Source organism: Taudactylus pleione, unplaced genomic scaffold (assembly GCF_031769625.1).
Source record: "Taudactylus pleione unplaced genomic scaffold, aTauple2 ptg000627l, whole genome shotgun sequence".
NCBI lineage: Eukaryota > Metazoa > Chordata > Amphibia > Anura > Myobatrachidae > Taudactylus > Taudactylus pleione.
In genome coordinates, this window is record NW_028285029.1 from 8,052,651 (window position 1) to 8,076,347 (window position 23,697).

The following is a 23,697-nucleotide window of genomic DNA, read 5'->3' on the forward strand; positions in this document are numbered from 1 at the left end:
TAACATGTGTTTTATCATGTATATATATGTAGCTAAGGTGCAGCACCTGGTGGTCTGTGTGGTTTTTTATAAGGGAGTGCTGCACCTTAGCTGCATATTCAATCCTTTTTCTGTGGGCACCCCTGCAGGATATGTATAATTTTTTGGAGTGCCGGACCTTTTGAACTGTGTATATATCCAAAAGTGAGTTCAGACATGGAATTCAAGCTCTACTTATCTGATATTTATTTACAGACAAATTATACAGAATAAAATATACACAGTAATTATATATATACTAGTTATATTTATGCTTCCTTAAGACACACAAAACAATTTAACAAACAGACAATTACTAACATGAATTGTATACTTGCAAGTATATACTTAGTTTAACTGAACAAAGGCCAGATAACGTACATTTGCTAAGGATATGCATATTCTGATTGTGGTCTTTGACACTCCCCTCTGCATACCAGTATCTGTGTTCATTTTATTTAATCTATTTCTTACTATAAAGTATATATATCTAAAATAACCAATAATGAGATTTTAATTCAGGCAATGTCTTTAATCCTAATCTTCCTAAAATATGAATAATTACCTAAATGGCAACAAGTATCTATGAACAACCATCTTCTATAAATATATTTACAGGTCAGTCAATCTGCAGATTACATCTCTCTAGTGTGTACCCACCTTAAGAGGGAGATGTATCACACCTTAGAATGAGAAAGAGAGAGATAAAGTACCAACCAATTAGCTCCTGTCACTTTACAGGCTGTGTTTAAAAAAATGGCAGTTAGGAGCTGGTTGTTTGGTACTTTATCTCTTTCCTCTTTATCACTCTCCAGGACTTAGTACATTTCCCCCTAAATATGAACACAATACTGTATATACAAATATGCACAATTTACATGTTTATGTCACACATATTGACTTAAATGCCGCACTGCTTTATTTCTAATTTGATTTGTGTCTTAATTATTTTATTAGAATTATTCGGCTGCTAATGAGGAAATTTAAAGAAGACAAAATCAACACGTTTCTAAAACTGTTTAACCTTGTATTTAATATCTGCATTGTAAGTCTTTCACTTTGCAAATCAGAGACTCAGAACCCGGCACCTGGATGTCATCTTCCTGTAAAGAGCAAATATTTATTTCCATATAAATACTCCCAGGATGGAGATCTCATTATAGGCGGAATATTCACTGTTAACAGCATGGTGTCAAAACTGCCTTTTCAATATGGAATCTATTGTCCGATGTGTGCATGGTAAGTGCAGAAAGAAGGCATGATTCCGGGTCATTACACTAATTGGACTATAACCTTGGAGAGAGATAATGTGGGTGAAGGTACAGTACCTACCAATCAGCTCCTAACTGTCATCTTACAGGCTATGTTTGAAAAATGACAGGAGCTGATTGGTTGGTGCTTTATCCCTCACCAAGGCTTAGTACATCTACCCTATAGTGACAATTAAAAGGCTGATTTCCAGTTGCAGGCAGTGTCAATGCTGCACACAGGTGGCCAATGTTTTAAGTCTGAGAATGCATCCCAGTCGCACAGCATGTGTGCTGCTATTGTTTGCATTCAGAAACGCAGAACAGATTTGGAAGTCAGGATGTGGAATTCAGTGAGTGTTTCCAGGAAGGTATCAGGGGAGTGTCTAAGCAGACCAGGGCAAGTCACTATTAGTGGCTGCATCCAAAGACACACAGGCGTGCGCACAGGATGTCGTGGTCAGAGAGAGAGACTGCACCTGCTATACGGATGGTGCAAGTTTCGATGGTGCGTCAATGGTGGATCTAAAAACGCACTGATATGGAAAAGCAGCACTGCACTATGCTGCAAGTTGGCATCTCAGTTTTATGAAAATTAGTATAAGATGGCTGGGTGCGACTCAGTGTCAGCCTTTAAAGCTGCCAGTTGGAAAAAGGTTTAATTGGAATGAAATCTTTACATTTATATATCTGTATGCAAGTAGCAGAGCTCCCTTATGTATTCCACTATGTTTGCAAGACCTGGGGATAATTGTACTAACCATCATTTTTGGTTTAAACCAAAACGAACAGTTGCGGATGGATATTGACGCCATTTAGCTGTGTAAAAGCAACTATTTATCATCCGTCGGGTTTCAACTTCAATTGAAACTGACGCAGATGTCACATGTTTTTTGCAGCTCTATAAAGTCCTTGTCACAATCTCAAGGATAGTATTGATGCTGACCTTGTGGGATGGAGTCTAAAGAGCCAGGGTTTATCACCAGGACCCCTGCAAGGAAGTTTTGGCTTTGCGGCATCAGACACACAGGTCGTGGCCCTCTTTCTGGCTTCCCTAGTATGGAGCTGGTAGACACTGGGTAGAGGCTGGACTAGAAACTGGGGACTGGCAGGAGTGTAGCAATAGCTACAGAGTAACAGGCAAACTGATGAGAGGAATTGCTGAGGTCAGGAACAAGTTAATAGCAAAGCTAAGAAGCAGGGTCACTGGAGCTAGGGATGAGAACTAATACTCTGGCACTTGTCTGTGCTCAGAGTTTCATATGTCTCCATGCTGCTTTGTTAGTGAAGAAAATCTCTTGTTTTATCTTTATATAGTTTTGTTACACCTTTGCAGCAGTTTCTTATCCTTTGATGGGGATCCAATCGATACTGACAAGTGTCGGTATCCTAAGCCTGTCAGGATGCTGGCATAGGGTTTCTTGCCGCCGGGATCCCAAGCACTGGCATCCCGTACCCAACCGATTGACATATCAGCGACTAAATATGTGAAAGGTTTTAACTTTTATTTGCATGTTAAATCTATTTTAATTATTTCTTTTTTTAGTTGAGTATGGTTGAAAATCTGTTTAAAGTGCCTTGAATGCCAAATCAAGGTTAATTCATGTACATGCTGTACAAGTACATCATTGATTCCCAAGGATAGACTGGGGCTCCATATCAGCCTTGAATTTTATCTCTTTGCCTGTATAAAGAGGGAGTGGCCTGACCACATGGGGGCATGGCCTCGCCGCATGTCCCCATCTCTCAGTATCCGGCCAAGCAGTGAGCCAGGAGGTTGAGCTGCTCAGCCAGGTTTCAGTCTGGACCTGCCCATCAGGTCATCGGCCCTTCTGTCATTTGCTAGAAGTGCCAGATGGCCAGTCTAGCCCTGTTGATTCCACACTGTGATTGGGAGTTATATTTTTAGATACAGCAGGAGCCAGAGGTGGTTTAAGAGAGGAGGGGGCCTGTGTGCAGGTTCCCATTGGGCCCCCTCCTCTTCTGCAGTGTCGTAGACGCTGACAAGATGCAGTCCCAGGACAGCTCTACTGCTCATGCGCTAACCACTGAAAAATGGCCATGGTGGTCATTTTCCCAGTGATTTCTGCAGCTGTCAGAGGGGTAAGTATATTTAAAGGTTGCAGATAGATCTATATGGGTCCAAGGTATGTGGTGTATGGGCCCCCCTGAACCCAAGAGGCCATGTGCACCTTACATTTTTCACCCATTATAGATATGCCCACTGGCAGGAGCATCAGTATGTCACGAAATGTATCAAGGAAGCTTCTTTACTAGACATTCAGAGACAGCATAGGATATGACAGTTGTAGACGCACATACATGTTGTAGTTCCTTACATATTATTTCCACTTGTAGAGAAAGTGATCCCATTGTTTAAAAAATAAGAGTAACAAGATTGCTGCCTTACACCAAATTTTTTAAAAGTGTTGAATATACATTTTTTAAACATATATTTTTAAAAATTCTTTATTTGTGTATCTGCAAATTTGATATATTTGAAAAAATTTTTTAGCATCACATGAGAATGAGAAGTGCTATTTTTTTTTAATTTCAGTCTCCATGTATGATTAAATGTTATAGTTAATTTTGAAATAATGAGGATGATATTCACTTTTAATTCTAGAAAGAAAACTGTAATATATTTAATACTGTTTTAAGCATTCTGTAAAAAACAATACAAATAACAAAAGAATAGCAATAACAATGGTGTCATTTTTTGTTTAAACAGTGTACATCGTAGAGAATATCGACATCTCAGAGCTTTTATATTTATAATTAATGAAATTAACAGTAACCCCTATCTTCTTCCCAATATTACTCTGGGTTACCATGTGTATGATTCTTGCGGAAGTGAGATTAAAGCTGTAAAGCATATTTTAGAGACACTGTCTGGACACAAACAGATAATTCCAAATTACTCATGCAGGGAATCTGGTAAAGTAGTTGGGTTTATTGGAGATCTCAACTCTTTCACCACCATTCCTATGGCACAGTTGCTGAATGTTCTTGGGTATACACAGGTAAGTGCCAGCATTCTGTATTAAAAATTAGAGTATACGGTAGATTCAGTTAAGTTTAATATTTTTGGCTGACTCATAAAACCCTCAGGGCGGTGTTCTGCTTTGTTACCATTGTGTGGACCACTCACCTACCATTGGGGATTGCCATTCAGGAACAGTTACCAGCATCTCATATTAAACAAATTAGAGATCCCCTCTGGTGCCCTAAATTCCACACTGCCCACTTCAAATTTAAATTAGTACATGGCGTTTGGAGTGTCCAGTTTCAATAAATTGAATGTATTGCGGACTTTCTTATATTTTCAAACTGAAAGTGTCTATATCAAGCTCCACATAGGTTCTCTATATACAGTACCCACATCGTATTACACTCACCTAATGACTTAGGAAATAAAGAACAAATGTCCTTGTTTCTAAAAAAAAAAGCTTGAAATTCCTTACATTAAGGTGTGCTCCTCTTCCAGTTTCTGTTCCACTTATTCTCAAACACTTTCTCTCCTGAAACCCTTTAATGCATTAGGGGGTTTCAGGCCCTGATTCAGAGCCAGACGCTCTGACAAAGCGCTCGCTGTGAATCAGGGCCGTCCCTTCTCCTTTTTGGAGCGGCCTCATGGCCGCTCACATAGCTGTGGGTAACCACCCACAGCTATAGCAAGTGGCCAAAATAATGGTCGCGATGGTCAAGAACATCGCGACCATCGGGCTTGTGATGAGACCCTAGCAGTGATTTTGGCTCTATCGGCTCGGCCATCGTTATTCGGGTCTCGCGTCTGCGCACGACGGAGCCACCCCTGTCGTGCACATGCGCACTTGGGCACCATCAACCCACTTGCGAGCGCTCAGCGCTCGCGAGTGGGTCTGAATTAGGCCCTCAGTGCCATGTACAGAGAAAAAAGAGGAAAAAGAAAAAAGGACGGACACCTAGAGCATTAAAACCTAAAACTTTATTGAACACACAGTTATCTCCTTACACATTGGAGGGCAATATCTAAAAAGATATTATAGAAAAATCTTCTTTCCATAAAAGCAATCCCTCTTGCAAGTCTCCCTGCCAGAACTGGTGGCTCAAAACAATTTTGAGAGTATAAAGGCAAATGATGTTAAGTCCCGGTATAGAACTGTCTGTTCTCCAAGAGCAATGACATATGTTTGGAGGGCACTTTCACATTGTTCTAAATAACTCCTTGAATCCAGTCCAATTTTTGGGATCCATTTATTCACTGGATTTTATTCCCAGTTTTGTGTGATTGTGCAATCAATTTTTCCTTATTCTTATGAATGATTTATGAATGATTTCCAGTAAATCAATCATGACATTGCAAGTCTTGATTTCTGACCTCTGAAGAAGTCCATTTATGGATGAAACGCATAGGTGTTCTGGTGCCTTGTCCATGTGCTAAGCGGGAGGATCCAGCCTCATCTCAACTGCATTGTGAGTGTGGATACTGTGTCACCTTCTTTAAACTGTAAGCAATATTTATCAATGATGCATTGTTTTAGCAAAAATGAAAAAATTCTATTTATTTACTGATCGGCCATTGGGCCTTTTTCTTGTTGGGTGATGTTTAGTAAGAGGGTATTTTTAGGAACATCCCTGATATATCAGCCTCTACAATTCCACACCTTGTGGTATCATAGTGGAAAGGACACAGTAAAGATGACCTACCGATGTTATGATGTTATGATTTTCTCACACTTCTATTTTAATATTTCTTCTCTATAGCACCCTCTGATTTTTGCACTTGTGTATTATCGCTTGTTTCTTACTAACAGGTGAGTTACTGTGAGGTGCAACTTTTTACAACTGCCCGTTTAGCACAAGATAAGGCATTGATTCTTTGTGTCTTCTCTTTATATATATATATTATAAATTAGACAGTGACAGTTTTTAAACTATTACCTCAAGAATGCACCATTATAAAGATGGGACTTTTCAACTTGCTGCGCAGCCGAAGGAGCTACCAGCTGGTGTAGTCATAGTGGCTTCACTTGGGTCCAGCAAGATGGCCTTTGTTTGTGGGCGGTAGCAGGCAAAGCAGCAGCGGGGACATGGATGCGGTGGTGGGGACCTCAGCGGCGGCGATGGGTGGCAGGTTGCGGTTGTTGGCGGGGGACATGGGTGTTGTGGGGGTGTGGGTGTTGGCAGCGGAGGGTCAGACGGTGGTGGTGGCGAAGGGTCCGGCGGTGGAGGGTCCAGTAACGGTGATGGCATTGGTGGTGGCCCTGGACTTTGAGAGGATTCAGACCCCTACAGCCATTATGCTGAATACGGCAGTGGCGCCCATTTCAAAAATGGCGCCTCAGCACTATTTTTGAAATTCAAAGATTGCTGCAGCCAGCCAATCTTGGCTCGCGGCAGCCATCTTTGAATTTTAAAATGGGCGCCGATGCCGTACTCGGCAGAATGGCTGGCGGGGGCAAGATCTCAGATCCTGGCCCGCTGCCAACATCCAAACAGGCATCGGTCCTGCAGCATTTGTGAAAAGGGCAAGCTCGGTACTCACCATTGAATTCAATGGTGAGAACCGCTCATTGGCTGAGAGGCCGAAGGCTCGCCTCTCTCAGTCAATGAGCACTCTGCATCAGAATTTCTGTACTGAAATCCCAGACGGAGCCGTCAATTGGGCAGCTCTGGTTATCAAGACCCTTGATTGTGTGCAGAGGACCTGATCCAAGCATAGGAGGAGGTGAGTATGGATTTTTTTTCACAGGTAATCCATTGGATTGTCTACTGGAGAAAATGACAGATTGGCTACATAGGTGAGTATGTGAGATAGTGTGTATGCATGTGTGAGTACATGTGTGTGTGCATGTATGTTTTAATAAAATTTTACTTTTCTACGGTGTGTGTGTTTTTTTCAATATTGCTTTTGCTGTGGAACTAAAGGTAACAGCAAGCCCATAATGCCCCACATGCTGATACTTGCGGTTCTCCAACAGCCGGCATACAGGGTAGGCTTACTGGGAACTGTAGTTCCACAGCAAAAGCCAATATTTATATTTTCAAATGCACCACACTTTACCGGGGAGCTGGAGAGACCAGCTGAAGGAAGAAGATGACGGGAAGCCCTGGATGTGCGACGGCCATGCAAAAGAGCTTACTGGCTGCCGCACTCCAGGTGAAGATGCCACAGAAGCCCTGGATGTGCGGCGGCCACGCAAAAGAGCTTACTGGCTGCCGCGCTCCAGGTGAAGGTCCAGGTAAATAAAATATTTATAAGACTGTGTCTTTGTGTTTTATTTGAATATTTCTTTTGCAGGGGCACTATAGGTGCCAGCAGGCCATTAATACCCTGCCTGCTGGTACTTGTGGTTCCCTGCTGTGCCCTGAGGAGGGGGACCCCTTTATTGTGGGGGACCCCAACTTCCCTGAGATCCCCAGCCTGGGCTGACTAGCGGTCAGGGTTGATGCTGTGGCTGGGGTGCCGTTGAAAGGGCTCCCCTGGCTGTGGCATCACCCACCTGCTAGACAGACTCCAGTGCTGGTTTTGGGAAATACAGGGGGCCCTATGCATTTTTCCCCCCTGTTTTCCCAGAACCAGGACTGGCTCAGAGCCCTGTGCTGGTTGCACCAAATACGGGGGACCCCTATGTCTTTTGTCCCCCGTATTTTGGCAAACAGGACAGGATCTCAAAAGCCTGGTGCTGGTTGTGCTTAATACAGGGGACCCCTACATCGTTTGTCACCTGTATTTAGCACAACCAGTACTGGTGCTCCAAAGTCCGGGGCTGGTTGTTTTCTGGGTGGGTGGCAATGCTTTTTTTTTTACACATTCAATATTTAACATAAATGCGTAGATCTCACTGCTGCATTCGTCCATCTGTGAAATTAATTTGATTTTCTCAGGTGTATACTCACTACCAGTATGCCCTCTGTCACCCACTGATGCCCCTTTTGCACTGCACCGCTGTCACTGCTCTGCACCACTGCTGCTGCCGCTACCCCACACGCCTACAGCCATCTCACACTCTGCACCTACCAAACCCAAATATCCCAACATTTAAAGATGTTGAGGAAGTACAGGTCACGTGACCAAAAAGTGGGCATGGCTTGCTGTAAAAGGGGTGGATCCTTGCAGCTTTTCATCACTTTGGGGGTATGCCCAGAACTCTTTGAGACGCTGACCAGCCCCCAGGATCTCCTACACAAGAGAACAGATGCCGTACACATGCGCACGGCATCTATTCTCCTCCTGCACACCCACTTGCTGTAAAAGGGGCAGAGCCTCGTGGCTTCCCCTGTTTTTGTCACTTTGGGGGCGTGCCCTGCATTCTCCGAAATGCTGGGCAGCCCCCAGGCTCTCCCTACACCAGGGAACAGATGCGCACGGCATATTCTCCTCCTGCACACCTGCTGCTCTGCATAGTACTCCCCCCAACTTCCCACCCACCGCTAAACAAAGCAGCATGCAGATGGGACAGTCCCAGAAAAACAGGACTGTTCCACTGCTCTGCACCACTGCTGCTGCTGCTACCTCACACACCTATATCCATCTCGCACTCTGCACCTCCCAAACCAACCTCTCTATGTGCTGTCCCCTCTTCCACCTGCGTTAGTGTACCATTTTGTTGCCCTTCTCCCCTGCAGGTGGCCCGGTTTGCTCATTCAAACCCTGATAGTTAGTACATTTTAAAAAAACTATGAAATTCCATAGTTAAAAAACCTGATGGTTTCATATGTACCATTAAGGCTGCTTAGACGTGATCTGAAAATTCACAAAACCTATTGATTTTCTGCCATTCAAACTCCAAAAAGCAATGAAATTACGATCATTAAAGCTGAGGCCTTAATGGACGTATTCCTTACGCAATACAGATTTGGTATGCCATCACACCCTGTGGTTAATGACAGATTCAGCACTCTCACAGAATGAGAATACTGTCACTCACAAAATGGTGGAGCTGATAATTCACAGAATTGTGTGCTCATTGAAATACACACATGCAGTGTGTGCAACTGAGGTCAGAGCAGAGAATAGAGCTATGCAGATGGGATAAAAGTGGTGTGGATGGGGGAGGAGACACAGCAGTGTGGATAGGTGGGACACAAAGGCGAGTAGAGAAGAGAAGATTAAGTAGTACAGAGGGGGGGTTTGCCAAAGTAATGCAGATGGGTGGAAAACATTGGTGCACATGGGGGGAAACAGAGTTGCATGGTTTGGGGGGACAGCAATGTGGATGGGGGAAGCAAGTGGCATGGACATGGGAAGACAGGTAAAGACAGATTGGTGCAGATAAGGGAATACAGACTAGCACAAATAGGATAACACACAACAGTAGGGATTGGGGAAGACAGAGTAATGCAGGTGGGGGGAGGAGACAGAGTTGCACAGTTGGGGAAGACAGAGTAGTCCGGGTGGGGGGAGGAGACAGAGTTGCACAGTTGGCGGGATAGAGTGGTGCAGATGGAGGAAGAAAGAGTGCCACAGAGGAAAAGAAGACAGTGGCAAGGCTTAGGGGAAGGCAGTGGTGCAGAAGGAAACAGAGTGGCACGGATGCAAGGCAGTGCAGATGGAGAAAGACAGATTGGGATGGATGAGAAAACACAGACTACCATAGTTCGGAGACCACACAGCAGTAGGGATTGGGGAAGACAGATTGGTGTGGATGGGGAGGAAGACAGAGTGGTGCGGGTGCTTCGGGGAGAAAGAGTTGCACGGTTGGGGGACCAGAGTAGTGCAGATGGAGGAAGAAAGAGGGCCACAGATGAGAGAAAGACAGCAACGTGGCTGTGGAGAAGGTACGGATGCAGGGCGGTGCGGCTGTTGAAAAACATTGGTGCAGATGAGGGAACACAAACTATCACAGTTGGGAGACCACACAGCAGTAGGGATTGGGGTTATATAGCAGCATGGAGGCATATAGGGGAAGCAGTGTACATGCATAGACAGAGTATGATTTTTTTAATAATAAGGGAGCTGAACGTGTATTCTAAATGAGATTAATGTATACAGTGAGATGGATGTGGGAAGCCAGCGAGATTCTTTTGGTGATCAAAAGGGAAAATTGTGGGCACTGAGTGGGATATGGGAGCCACATAATTGCAGTTGCATAGACTGCATGTGTGTATTCCAATGAGCACACATTTCTGTGAATTAGCAGCTCCACCATTTTGTGAGTGACAGCAATCTCATTCTGTGAGAGTGCTGAATCTGCCGTTAACCACAGGGTGTGATGGCATACCATATCTGTATTGCGCAAGGAACACGTCCATTAAGGCATCAGCCTTAATGATCACAATTTCATTGCTTGTTGGAGTTTGAGTGGAAAAAAATCAAAAGGTTTTGTGAATTTTCAGATCATGTCTAAGCAGCCTTAATGGGACATATGAAACCATAAGGATTATTGTCTATGGAATATATATATATATATATATATATATATACAGTATATTTATATTTATATATATATATATATATATGTATATATATATATATATATATATATATATATATATATATTGTATTGGGATAGCAAAATGGCTACTGACAGCCATTTCTATTCATGGTTCTTATGTGTGTATCAGGCATGAAATGGTACAGGAATGTGGAAAGCAGACAGGCCATAAATCCACAAGGCGTTGTCTACTGTGATGTACGCTTGCGTTAAGTTTTAAGATGTCCTTATCAGTAGTTAACCAATAAAGTAGTTTGAAGTAGGCTTATGCCCATATTAGTAAAAGTTAGATGGGTATGCAAGTAGGATATTATATAAATGAGGAACAAAGGATATTCCAGTGGCCTGCCCTATGCCTGGACCAGAGACTGCAGCTGGTGGCTAGGATATTGTTCATTCCAGCTCTATTCTGAGAGGAGGCTCCTGGATCGTGTAACCATCTTATATTCCAAAGTTAAGTAACTATTATTCTTCCATATCTTGTTATCTGTTGTAATAAATTATATCTTTTTTCAAGATACTGGTTTGTGTGGCTTAATTAACCTTCTGTATCCAAGAACCTTATCTCGTTCCACTGGGAACATTAAAGTGGTGTCAGAAGTGGGATACAGAGAGTAAATAGTTATAAATCTGCTTGGAATGTGTAGGCGATTGTTTTAGCATTGCTGTGCAAACGTAGTGTTGGGCAAATGCAGGGTTGTGCAAACCCATGTAAAAAATCCTCTGTCTCATGAGTGAGGTGTGACCTGTTCAGTCACAGAGTGCATACTGTATATCACAGTATATCTGTATGTTGTCTGTTTACTGTCTTTGTGTTTGTGTTGTTGAAACAAACAAGAATAATGCATTTTAAGATTTTTAAGAAATTTGCAAATATGTTGAAAGATGAATTAGAATTTCAGCTGGCTGATTTCCAGAAAAAGCATAATGTTGGTTTTTCACTGCCTGGTATTGATAAGTGTAAAAATAGTGACATTTTGCATAGACCAATATATGTTGACAGAAGTGTAAAATCTGTTGAGAAGAATGCAGTGATAAGAAAGCCTGTCTCACAGACAGAGAGAGTAAGCCTGAATTCACAGTGTCCCAGAAATTCCATAGGGAGGGGGAGTGAATCTTCACAAGTAAGAGCTGAGATGTCCGCTAGCGCAGAAATAAGTGCTGATTTATTACACACAGAAAGTGTAGAAATTAGTGAGTTTGAGATACACAGAGAAGTGTGTCAGAAAAAACTTGAAACAGAAAATATATTTGATCAGAGGAGTTGTGTGATGGAAATGTCTGCTGATTTGACAAAATGCAAACAAAATGTTGAAACCAATGAATGCAAAGAATATGTCCAGAAATCAGAGTCAAAATTGTATGCAAATTAGGTTTCTGATAACATGCCATTGATTTCTGGCACTCATAAGGTGAATGATGATATGTCTGAATTGCCCAAGACTGTCTAGCTTGCCATTCACTGTGAACTGATTGAAAACAAAGATGTGTTTGCATGGCCATTCAAAGGGGTGTTGCTAAGTGAAGGGGTGGTGATGATGCCTTTTGCCTTGCCCAATGAGACATGGGCATTGCCCAAAGCTAAGGGGTTGGAAATGGGCAGGATTTCAGTTAATGACCATGCCCCTGAGACTGAAGACTTCCCCCATGACAACATTAAATTTACATGGCATGATCAACGTGTCATTGTTGAGTTTAAGAATGCAAAAAGTGAACAAGATGTGTTTTCTGATAAAACATCCATTGCCAATGATGTTCATGGTTTACTTGCTCATTGTGAAGGAGTGGTTGGTGGGTACACACTGACTAACGACAAGGGGCATACATGCAGTACAGACACACTGACTGTGGGTTTGTGTAGTGACAAAGTTGCAGATTTTGTGTTTGGTTATGAAATTCGCATCCCAGTGTATTTCCTTACAAAGCCTTACCAGCCAAAGGTTTTGAAGCAGCTGAAAGACACACAGTTGCTAATGACAACGGCAGAAATTCTCATGCTAATTAAGGAGTTTAAAGCACTACTTGCTGGCCGAGTGAAATTTAAACCAATGTATGAACTGTTCATATTGGATTTCTCTATGATCACAGCTCCACGGTGGTGGGAAGATTTCCAAGACAGAGAGCATTATTGGTTCATGGACTATGGTGCTACCTGCACCCACACAGGACTGTCGTGGACCATTGCTGAAGCAAAGCAGGTATCTTTACAAGCTGACAGCCGAAAGACAGAAGAAGGGGCTAGTGAACTTGTTGCATCTATGACTGTTTTCCAAGTCACTGGCAAGACTGGATGCCCTGAAAGTCTTCCCACTGAGAAATGGACATTAGACACAAAGTCTATATGGACTGCTGCTTTCCAAAGCTGGAAGATCGATGTGGGACATGCTGATACATACACCTACAGCTTCAATGGTGTGAGCACAAGTGAACTGAGCACAGAACATGGTGTGCAATTCACTGCAAAGACAGCACTGATGGTGCTAGAACTGTTAAGCCATGACGGAGCTGACGCTGCATCCGAGCAAGCTCAAATCAAAGGGATTCCTTATATCCAAACCATGGACAGAGACTTTGCAAAAACCATCCAAGAACCTTATCTCGTTACACTGGGAACATATATATATATATATATATATATATATATATACAGTATATATGTATGTATATATTTATATATCTATATATATATACTGTATATATATATTAGAGATGGGTAGGTTCGGATTTCTGAAATCCGAACCCCCACGAGCCCCCCTGATCCAAGACAGGAACAGAGTCCGGCTCGGGTTTTCCCACCTGACTTGGAACTGAAATTGAGGCAAAACGTCATCATCCTGCCTTCCAGATCTCGCGGGTTCACCTGTAGTCCTAATGGGGTGCTGTAGTGAGTCCAGGGGGTGATCTGTCCATCAGGGGTGCTCCCCCCAAGTGCAAAAAAACATTTATTTCTGTGTTTGTGAAATGTGTGCACTGTAGCTGCATGTGCATTAACAAAGGAGTAGAGCCAAGCGTGCGCCTGTGTCATAAATAAAGGGCCGGCTGGCTAATCTCTTCAAAGGTGGTGTAACCCCCAAAGTGCACTTCAACAAAAATAAACAATTCTCCTTTTCTGTTTTGTGAATTGTGTGCACTGTAGCCGCACGTCCATCAAGAAAGAGCAGCACCAAGCGTGCACCAGCGTCATAAGTCTGTTAAAGGGTGGTATAACCCCCAAAGTGTGCTCCACAAAAAATAAACAATTCTTTTTTTTACTGTTTGTGTGTGAAATGTATGCACAGTAGCCACACGTGCATAAACAAAGGAGCAGCGCCAAGCATGTGCCTGTGTCATAAGTCTGTTAAATGGTGTGTGTAACCCCCAAAGTGCACTCCAAAAAAAATTAAAAATTCTTCTTTTCTGTGTTGAGAATTGTGTGTGCTGTAGCCGCACGTCCATCAACAAATTAGCAGCGCCAAGCATGCGCCTGTGTCATATGTCTGTTAAAGGGTGGTGTAACACCCAAAGTGCACTTCACAAAAAATAAACAATTCATTTTTTCTGTGTTTGTGTGTGATTTGTGTGCGCTGTAGCCGAATGTCCTTCAAAAAAGGAGCGGCACCAAGCATGCGCCTGTGTCATAAGTCTGTTAAAGGGTGGTGTAACCCCCAAAGTGCGCTCAACAAAAAATATACAATTCTTTTTTTTCTGTTTGTGTATGAAATGTATGCGCAGTAGCCACACGTGCATCAACAAAGGAGCAGCGCCAAGTGTGCCTCTGTGTCATAAGTCTGTTAAAGGGTGTGTGTAACCCCCAAAGTGCACTCCAAAAAAAATAAAACATTCTTCTTTTCTGTGTTGTGAATTGTGAGCGCTGTAGCCACACGTGCATCAGCAAAGGAGCAGCGCCAAGCATGCGTCTGTGTCATAAGTCTGTTAAAGGGTGGTGTAACCCCCAAAGTGCACTCCCAAAAAATGAAAAATTCTTGTTTTCTGTGTTTGTGTGTGCCTTAGCTGCACATATATATCAATATAACATAAATGAAGGACAAAACTTTGTCCGATAAAAATAAAATAGGGAAAGATCAAGAACCACTTTCTCCTAGTGCTGAAGCTGCTGCCACTAGTCATGACATAGATGATAAAGTGCCATCAACGTCGTCTGCCAAGGTCGATGCCCAATGTCATAGTAGAGGGCATATAAAATCCCAATGATAAAGTTCAGGAAAATGACCTTAAAAAAACATTTAAATCATCCAAGGAGAAATGTATACTAGCCAATATGCCATTTGGAATGACTATGCTCTTTCCCTATGTTCATGACCAGTGGTTCAGCTTCACATGAAGTTGGATGCCCTCCTCCCTCTACAAAAATCAAACAAGTTAAGCTGGCAAAAGCACAGCGAAGAACTGTGCATTCTAAGAAGATACAGTATCAAAAATCCCCAAGGAGAATCCATGTGTGGTGGCGGTTGTGATGCCTGACCTTCCCAGCACTGGACAGGAAGAGGTGGCTTTTTCCACCATTTGCAGGAGCACCCGCAGTCCACTTGCTGATATGCAAATTGAAGATGTCACTGTTGAAGTACAACAGGATGAGGATACTGGAGTAGCTGGCACTGAGGAGGAAGTTGGCGAAGAGGATTCTGATGGTGATGTGGTTTGTTTAAATCAGGCTCCGGGGGAGACAGTTGTTGTCAATGGGATGAAAAAGCCCATCAGGGTTGCAGAAGACCAAACATTCCACCTCTTTGGTCTAGCAATAATTCTATCCAAATCCGGACAACAACTGTCTTGCCATATGTACCATATGTAAAGGTGAAATAAGTAGTGGTAGGAACGTTAACCACCTAGGAACATCCTCCCTTATACGTCACCTGCAGCGCGTTCATAAAAAGTTACTGTCAAGTTCAAAGACTTTGGCTAAAACCGTAACCAGTCCAAGGACACCTAAATCCCTTTGTCCTGTTGTATCCAAGCGCCTGCAAACTACACCGTCAACTCCCTCCTCATCAATTTAGTCCTTAGTCAGGATTGGAAGTAGTCCTGCAGGCCATGTCACTGGCATGACTGACTTTCCTATCCGGGATTCCTCCGGAGGATCCTGCATTGCTACGCCTCCTGCTGCTGCTGCAGCTGTTGCTGCTAGGAGTCGTTCATCATCCCAGAGAGAAAGTAGGTACACCACTACTTTTACTAAACAATTGACCCTCCAACAGTCCTTAGCAAGGAAAATGAAGTACGACAGCAGTCATCCTGAAGCAAAACGGATAACTGAGGCCTTGACTGCTATGTTGGTGTTAGAGATGCATCCGGTATCTGCCATTAGTGCAGTGGGATTTAGACAATTGATGGAGGTAGTGTGTCCACGGTTCCAAATCCCATCTAGATTCCACTTCACTAGGCAGGTGATACCGGGACAATACAGAAATGTCAGAAAAAGTTTCCTCAGTGTCCTAAAAAATGCAGTTATACCCAATGTCCACTTAACCACCGACATGTGGACATCTGGAACAGGGCATACTAAGAACTATATGACTGTGACAGCCCACTGGGTAGATTTATCACCTTACGCAGCATCAATAGCAGCGTCACCAGTAGCAGCATCTCAGAAACACCAGGTCATTCCAAGGAAGGCTACACTGTGTATCACCATTTTCAGTAAGAGGCACACCACCGACAACCTCTTAGAGAAACTGAGGGAAATCATCGCCCAGTTGTTTACCCCACTTTGACTCTCCTGGGGATTTGTGATATCTGACAACGCCACCAATATTGTGTGGACATTACATCTGGGCAAATTCCAGCACGTCCTATGTTTTGCTCACACAATAAATTTGTTGGTGCAGAATATTCTGAAAACTGACAGGGGCATGCAGGAGACGCTTTGGGTGGCCCGAAAAATTTCTGCCCACTTTCACCATTCAGCGACTGCATGCCAAAGACTGGAGAGCCAGCAAACACTCATGAACCTGCCCTGCCATCGCCTGAAGCAAGAGGATATGACGTGGTGGAACTCACCCCTCTATATGCTTCAGAGGATGGAGTAGCAGCAAAAGGCCATTCAAATCTATACATCCACCTATGACATAGGCAAAGGAGGGGGTATGCACCTGACTCAAGTGCATTGGAGAATGCACTGTTGTGCGAGGTTCTCCAGCATTTCGAACTTGCAACACATGAAGTCAGTTCAGACACTGCCAGCTTGAGTCAGGTCATTCCCCTCATCAGGCTTTTGCAGAAGCAGCTGGAGAAAGTGAAGGAGGAGCTAAGACGGAGTGATTCCACTTGCCATGTGGGACTTGTGGATGAAGCCCTTCATTCGCTTTGTTAGGATTCCAGGGTGGTCAATCTGTTGAAATCAGACAACTACATTTTGGCCTCTGTGCTCGATCCTAGGTTTAAAGCCTATGTGGTGTCTCTCTTATTGGCCAACACAAGCCTGGAGAGAGGTGCAAAGACCTGCTGGTGAAAACATGGTCAGCTGAAGCGGAACGTGACACGTCAACAGCTCCTTCTTCATTTTCTCCTGCAACTGGGGCTGCCAGAAAACAACTTAGGTATCCTAAGCAACCCACTGGCGGTGATGCAGGGCAGCAGGACCAAGTTTGGACATCTGGTCCGGACTGAAGGACCTGGCAACAATTTCTGACATGTCTACTGTCAGTGCATATGATACTGTCACCATTGACAGAATGGTGGAGGATTACATCGGTGACAGCATCCAAGTAGGCATGTTAGACAGTCTGTACCTGTATTGGCAGGAAAAAGAGGCAATTTGGAGGCCCCTGTACAAACTGGCTCTATTTTACCTGAGTTGCCCGGCCTCCAGTGTGTACTCCGAAAGAGTGTTTAGTGCAGCCGGGAACCTTGTCAGCGAAAGGCGTAGGAGGTTGCTTCCACAAAATGTGGAGAAGATGATGTTCATAAAAATGAATTATCAACTGTGGTGGTGGATTCCAGCGGGGACTAATTAACACTCTGTGAGGATGAGGATGTACACAACACTGAAGAGGGTGAGGAATCGGTGGATGAAAAAGATGAGGATGACATCTTGCCTCTGTAGAGCCAGTTTGTGCAGGGACAGATTAATTGCCAGCTTGTTTTGTGGGGGCCCAAATGAACCAATCATTTCATCCACAGTCATGTGGCAGACTCTGGCACTGAAATAATTGGTTTGTTAAAGTGTGCAGGTCCTGTTTATACAACATAAGGGTGAGTGGGAGGGCCCAAGGACAATTCCATCTTGCACCTCTTTTTTTTGCATTATGTACTGGGGCCAAGTTTTTCAAACTGCTGTCCTGTCTGCCACTGCAGTGTCACTCCTAGATGGGCCACGTATTTGTGCCGCCCACTCATGTTGCTTAGCATAGTCATCCAGCTACCTCGGTGCAAACTTTTGGACTAAATACAATATTGTGAAGTGTGAGGTGTTCAGAATAGACTGGAAATTAGTGGAAATTAATGTTATTGAGGTTAATAAGTACCATAGGATCAGAAAAACCCACAAATTCTGTGATTATAGCTGTTTTTATGCATTTAAAAAAAAAAAAAACAGATCCAAAACACAAAACCCAGACCCAAAACACCGAAGAGTATTTTTGGCAAAAATAATCCAGATCCAAAACACGAAGAAAGATCCAGATCCAAAACCAAAACACAAAAACACCCCTAATATATATAGATATTTATATATATATTAGGGGTGAGCGGGTTCGGATTTCTGAAATCCGAACCCCCCCGATCCGAGGCCGATCCGAGTCAGGCTCGACTTTTCCCGCCTGACTCGGATCTGAAATCGAGGCAAAATGTCATCATCCCGCCTTCCGGGTCTCGCGGGTTTTGGATCCTATATAAGGTACCCGCGTCGGCACCATTTTCTCACTCGGCTGTGGACAGTGAAGAGGGAGGGTGGGAGTTATGGCTGGCAGGGCTGTGTAGTGTAGTGCAGTGCAGTGTTGTGCTGTGCTGTGCTGCGCTGTGCTACTGTTGTCCATAAGGGCTGTGTCCACTCCTCCAAAGTCCATAGGGGCTGGCTGTGTTGTGCTGTGCTGCTGTTGTCCATAAGGGCTGTGTCCACTCCTCCAAAGTCCAAAGGGGCTGGCAGTGTTGTGCTGTGCTGCTGTTGTCCATAGGGGCTGTGTCCAGTCCTCCAAAGTCCATAGTGGCTGGCTGTACTGTGTTGTGCAGACAGTTGTCCATAGGGGCTGTGTCCACTCCAAAGTCCTGTGCACAGTCCCAGTCCTAAAGGTGTGCTGTAGTGTTGTCCAGGGGGTGTTCTGTCCACCAGGGGTGCACCCCCCAAGTGCAAAAAAAAAATATTTTCTGTGTTTGTGAATTGTGTGCGCAGTAGCCGCATGTGCATCAACAAAGTAGTGCCAAGCGTGCGCCTGTGTCATAAGTAAAGGGCTGGCTGGCTTGTCCATTAAAGGGTGCTGTAACACCCAAAGTACACTCCAAACCAAATAAAAAAATATTTTCTGTGTTTGTGAATTGTGTGCGCAGTAGCCGCACGTGCATCAACAAAGTAGTGCCAAGCATGTGCCTGTGTCCCATAAATAAAGGGCCAGCAGGATTGACCACTAAAGGGTGCTGTATCCCCCAAAGGGCACTCCAAACAAAATAAAAAAATGTTTTCAGTGTTTGTGAATTGTGTGCTCTGTGGCTGCATGTGCATCAACAAAGCAGCAGCGCCAAGCGTGCGCCTGTGTCCCATAAGTAAAGGGCCAGCTGGCTCATTTCTTAAAGGGTGGTGTAACCCACAAAGTGCAATACTCTCCAGCAAAAATAAAAAAATATTTTCTGTGTTTGTTTGCGCCTTAGCCGCACGTATATATCAATATAACATAAATGGAGGACCAAACTTTCTCCGATAAAAATAAAATAGGTAAAGATCAAGAACCACTTCCACCTAGTGCTGTTGCTGCTGCTGGGAGTTGTTCATCATCCCAGAGAGGAAGTAGGAACACCACTACTTTTACTAAACAATTGACCCACCAACAGTCCCTAGTGATGAGGATGAAGTACGACAGCAGTTAACCTGAAGCAAAACGTATAACTGAGGCCTTGACTGCTATGTTGGTGTTAGACGTGCATCCGGTATCCGCCATTAGTGCAGTGGGATTTTGACAATTGATGGAGGTAGTGTGTCCCCGGTTCCAAATCCCGTCTAGATTCCACCTGCATCCTCAAAGCAGCAGCGACAAGCGTGCATCTGTCTGTTAAAGGGTGGTGTAACCCTCAAAGTGCGCTCAACAAACAATAAAAAAATTCTTCTTTTTTTTTCTCTTTGTGAAATGTGTGGGCTGTAGCCGCACCTGCATCCTTAAAGCAGCAGCGACAAGCGTGCCTCTGTCTGTTAAAGGGTGGTGACACCCTCAAAGTGTGCTCCACAAACAATAAAAATATTCTTCTTTTTTTTTCTGTCTTTGTGAAATGTGTGGGCTGTAGACGCACCTGCATCCTTAAAGCAGAAGCGACAAGCGTGCGTCTGTCTGTTAAAGGGTGGTGTAACCCTCAAAGTGCTACAAAAAATAAAAAACAATTTTTTTTGTGTTTGTGACTTGTGTGTGATGTAGCCGCACGTGCATCAACACAGTAGCAGCGCCAAACGTGCGCCTGTGTCATAAGTCAAGGGCCGGTTTGGACATCTGGTCTGGACTGAAGGATGTGCCAACAATTTCTGACAAGTCTACCGTCACTGCATATGATACTGTCCTCAAAGCAGCAGCGACAAGCGTGCGTCTGTCTGTTAAACGGTGGTGTAAACCTCAAAGTGCGCTCCACAAACAATAAAAAAATTCTTCTTTTTTTTCTGTCTTTGTGAAATTTGTGGGCTGTAGCTGCACCTGTATCCTTAAAGCAGCAGCGACAAGCGTGCGTCTGTCTGTTAAAAGGTGGTGTAACCCTCACAGTGCGCTCCACAAACAATAAAAAAATTATTCTTTTTTTTTCTGTCTTTGTGAATTGTGTGGGCTGTAGCCGGACTTGCATCCTCAAAGCAGCAGCGACAAGCGTGCATCTTTCTGTTAAAGGATTACATCGGTGACAGCATCCAAGTAGGCATGTCAGACAGTCCGTACCTGTACTGGCAGGAAAAAGAAGCAATTTGGAGGTCCCTGTACAAACTGGCTCTATTTTACCTAAGTTGCCCCCCCTCCAGTGTGTACTCCGAAAGAGTGTTTAGTGCAGCCGGGAACCTTGTCAGCGAAAGGCGTACGAGGTTGCTTCCTCAAAATGTGGAGAATATGATGTTCATAAAATTAATTATCAACTCTTCCAGGGAGACCAGCCTCCAGAACGTACAGAGGGACCTGTGGTTGTGGATTCCAGCGGGGACAAATTAATACTCTGTGAGGATGAGGATGTACACAACACTGAAGAGGGTGAGGAATCGGTGGATGAGGAGGATGAGGACGACATCTTGCCTCCATAGAGCCAGTTTGTGCAGGGACAGATTAATTGCCAGCTTGTTTTGTGGGGGCCCAAACGAACCAATCATTTCAGCCACAGTCGAGTGGCAGACCCTGGTGCTGAAATGTTTGGTTTGTTAAAGTGTGCATATCCTGTTTATACAACATAAGGGTGGGTGGGAGGGCCCAAGGACAATTCCATCTTGCACCTCTTTTTTTTCATTGAATTATGTATTATGTACTGTTTGGGGCCTAGTTTTTCAAACTGCCATCCTGTCTGCCACTGCAGTGTCACTCCTAGATGGACCACGTGTTTGTGCCGCCCACTCGTATCTCTTAGCATAGTCATCCAGCTACCTCGGTGCAACCTTTTGGATATAAAAACACTATTGTGAGGTGTGAGGTGTTCAGAATAGACTGGAAATGAGTGGAAATTAAGGTTATTGAGGCTAATAATAGCATAGGAGCAGAAAAACACACAAATTCTGTGATTATAGCTGTTTTTATGCTTTTTAAAAAAAAAAATACAGATCCAAAACACAAAACCCAGAACCCAAAACATGGAAGGGTGGTTTTGGCAAAACAAATCCAGATCCAAAACACAAAGAAAGATCCAGATCCAAAACCAAAACAAAAAACACGAAAAGTGGCCGGTGCACACCCCTAACTCACACATGTACACACATATACATACACATGTACACATACTCACCTATGTATCCCTGTAACATTGGTCCTTTTCTCCAGTTGAAATTCCATAGGGTACCTGTTGAAAAAACGCATACTCACTGTCTCCTATGCTTGGTTCGGTCCTCTTCAGTCCAAAGTAGACATCCATGGGTCTTCTTAAAATAACAAAATGAAAAATGCAAACCACGCATTAAGTATTAACCATCCTAACCAGGAAGGTTATTACTTCCCGAATGAAGTGCTCAGATGTTGCTTCCTCCTTTGAAGGTCCGTGTCTGATCATTCATTGGCTGAGAGAGGTCAGCCCCCTCCTCTCTCAGCCAATGAATGGCTCCCTCCATTGAACTGAATAGCGAGCCGCAGGGTAACTAAAGTTTATACTGCGGTTCCCATCATTGAGTTCAATGGAGGGAGCCATTCATTGGCTGAGTGGCGGGGATGGAAGCGGGGCATAACTAGGTATTTGGAGGCCGCATAGTAAAAGTGCGTAAGGTCCCCTATGTATCACCCAATGGTGAAAAATCTATATAACATGTTTAACTTTGACAAGGAGGATGGGCCCCCTCAGCTCTGGGCCCCATAGCAGCTGTTTATATATATATATAGTCAAAAAAAGAAAATTTCCACAAAAATAGTTTTTGTCTAGTTTATAATTAGCTATTGTTTCATGTTTTTGTAGTTGTTCATTGAGATTCATTTTTATTATAACTAATTTTTACTATCCTTGTATATGTATTTATTACTGCAGTGAGCCATAGATCAGTAATATTTTTTAGCACATACCATAACGGTAAAAATTTGCATTAGTGGAAATTAGCCAGACTGCAGTTTTTTCTACATTATTTGTTTTAGAATATTTTTGTAAAGTATTTTGTCATCTAACTATAAATAAATGTTAATTCTAGATCAGTTATGGAGCAAGAGACCCTGCGCTGAGTGACAGAAGGATTTATCCACAGTTTTTCCGAACAAGTTACAATGACCAGGTGCAGTTTTTGGCAATTATAAACTTACTGAAACTTTTTGGGTGGAACTGGGTCGGGATCATTTCATCAGGTGATGAAAGCGGAGAGCGGGAGCTCCAACAGCTGAGCAGGGAATTAACTGATTATGGAATATGTGTGGAATACAAGATTCAAATTACTGATACAAGTTTTATGGATATGAGCATTGAGAATGTCATTCATAATTCTACTGCTAAGATTATTATAATTTGTGGCACAAATAATCGTCATTTTATATATATTTTGCTAAGAACTGCACAAATTAATATTAATAAGACATTTGTTCTTCCAGCTTCATGGTCACTTGTACCAGAGATTGTGTTACCACATGAGCGGGAATTACCAACAAACTGCAGTCTTGTGTTCTCACTTCCTGTATATGACATCCCTGGAGCACAGGAATTTCTAGATAATGTTCACCAATCAAATGACTCCAATGACCCATTAATGGAGGATATCTGGATAACTGAGTTTCGCTGCATCTCTAAAAATGAACTTAAAAATGTGCTTATCCAAAAAATAAGAGATATGCCGATCCGAAACTGCACTTTAGAATCAGATTTTCCATCCTATGTAAAATTTACTACAGATGCAATTCCTTACAGAGTGTACCTTGCTGTCTATATCATGGCTCAAGCCTTGCATGACATGTATTTAATTTTAAACAATAATGGTAAAGGAAACATTTTTAACACAAATGTATATAAAGTGAGTATAAAAAGCACCAAAATTCTTATGTCCGTACAGAGGGCCTGATTTGATGGTTTATGTACATATCCGATTGTTGTAGATTTGTGCATGCACAGGGACCCTTCTGCTCATGTGAAGAACGGGTCCTATGTGACCACTCACAGACCTCCCTTAGTTGCAGCATGATTAACATGCTGTGACTAAAGTGGATGGGGCGAAGGATGGCCAGGGCCGGCAACTG

The 23,697-nt window shown here is 43.3% G+C and overlaps 1 protein-coding gene across 1 annotated transcript in view; it reads left to right on the forward strand.

Moving 5' to 3' along the window:
- LOC148479296 (extracellular calcium-sensing receptor-like) overlaps positions 1-23,439 on the forward strand; it is a gene marked incomplete at its 3' end in the record, with an annotated part of 29,634 nt that extends 6,195 nt beyond the window's left edge. The window contains exons 2-4 of the mRNA XM_088454706.1: positions 976-1,257; positions 3,964-4,288; positions 22,668-23,439. Of these exons, the coding sequence (XP_088310832.1) occupies positions 976-1,257; positions 3,964-4,288; positions 22,668-23,439 (1,379 nt within the window). The remainder of the gene's footprint in view (positions 1-975; positions 1,258-3,963; positions 4,289-22,667) is intronic.
- Between the last annotated feature and the right edge of the window lie 258 nt (positions 23,440-23,697).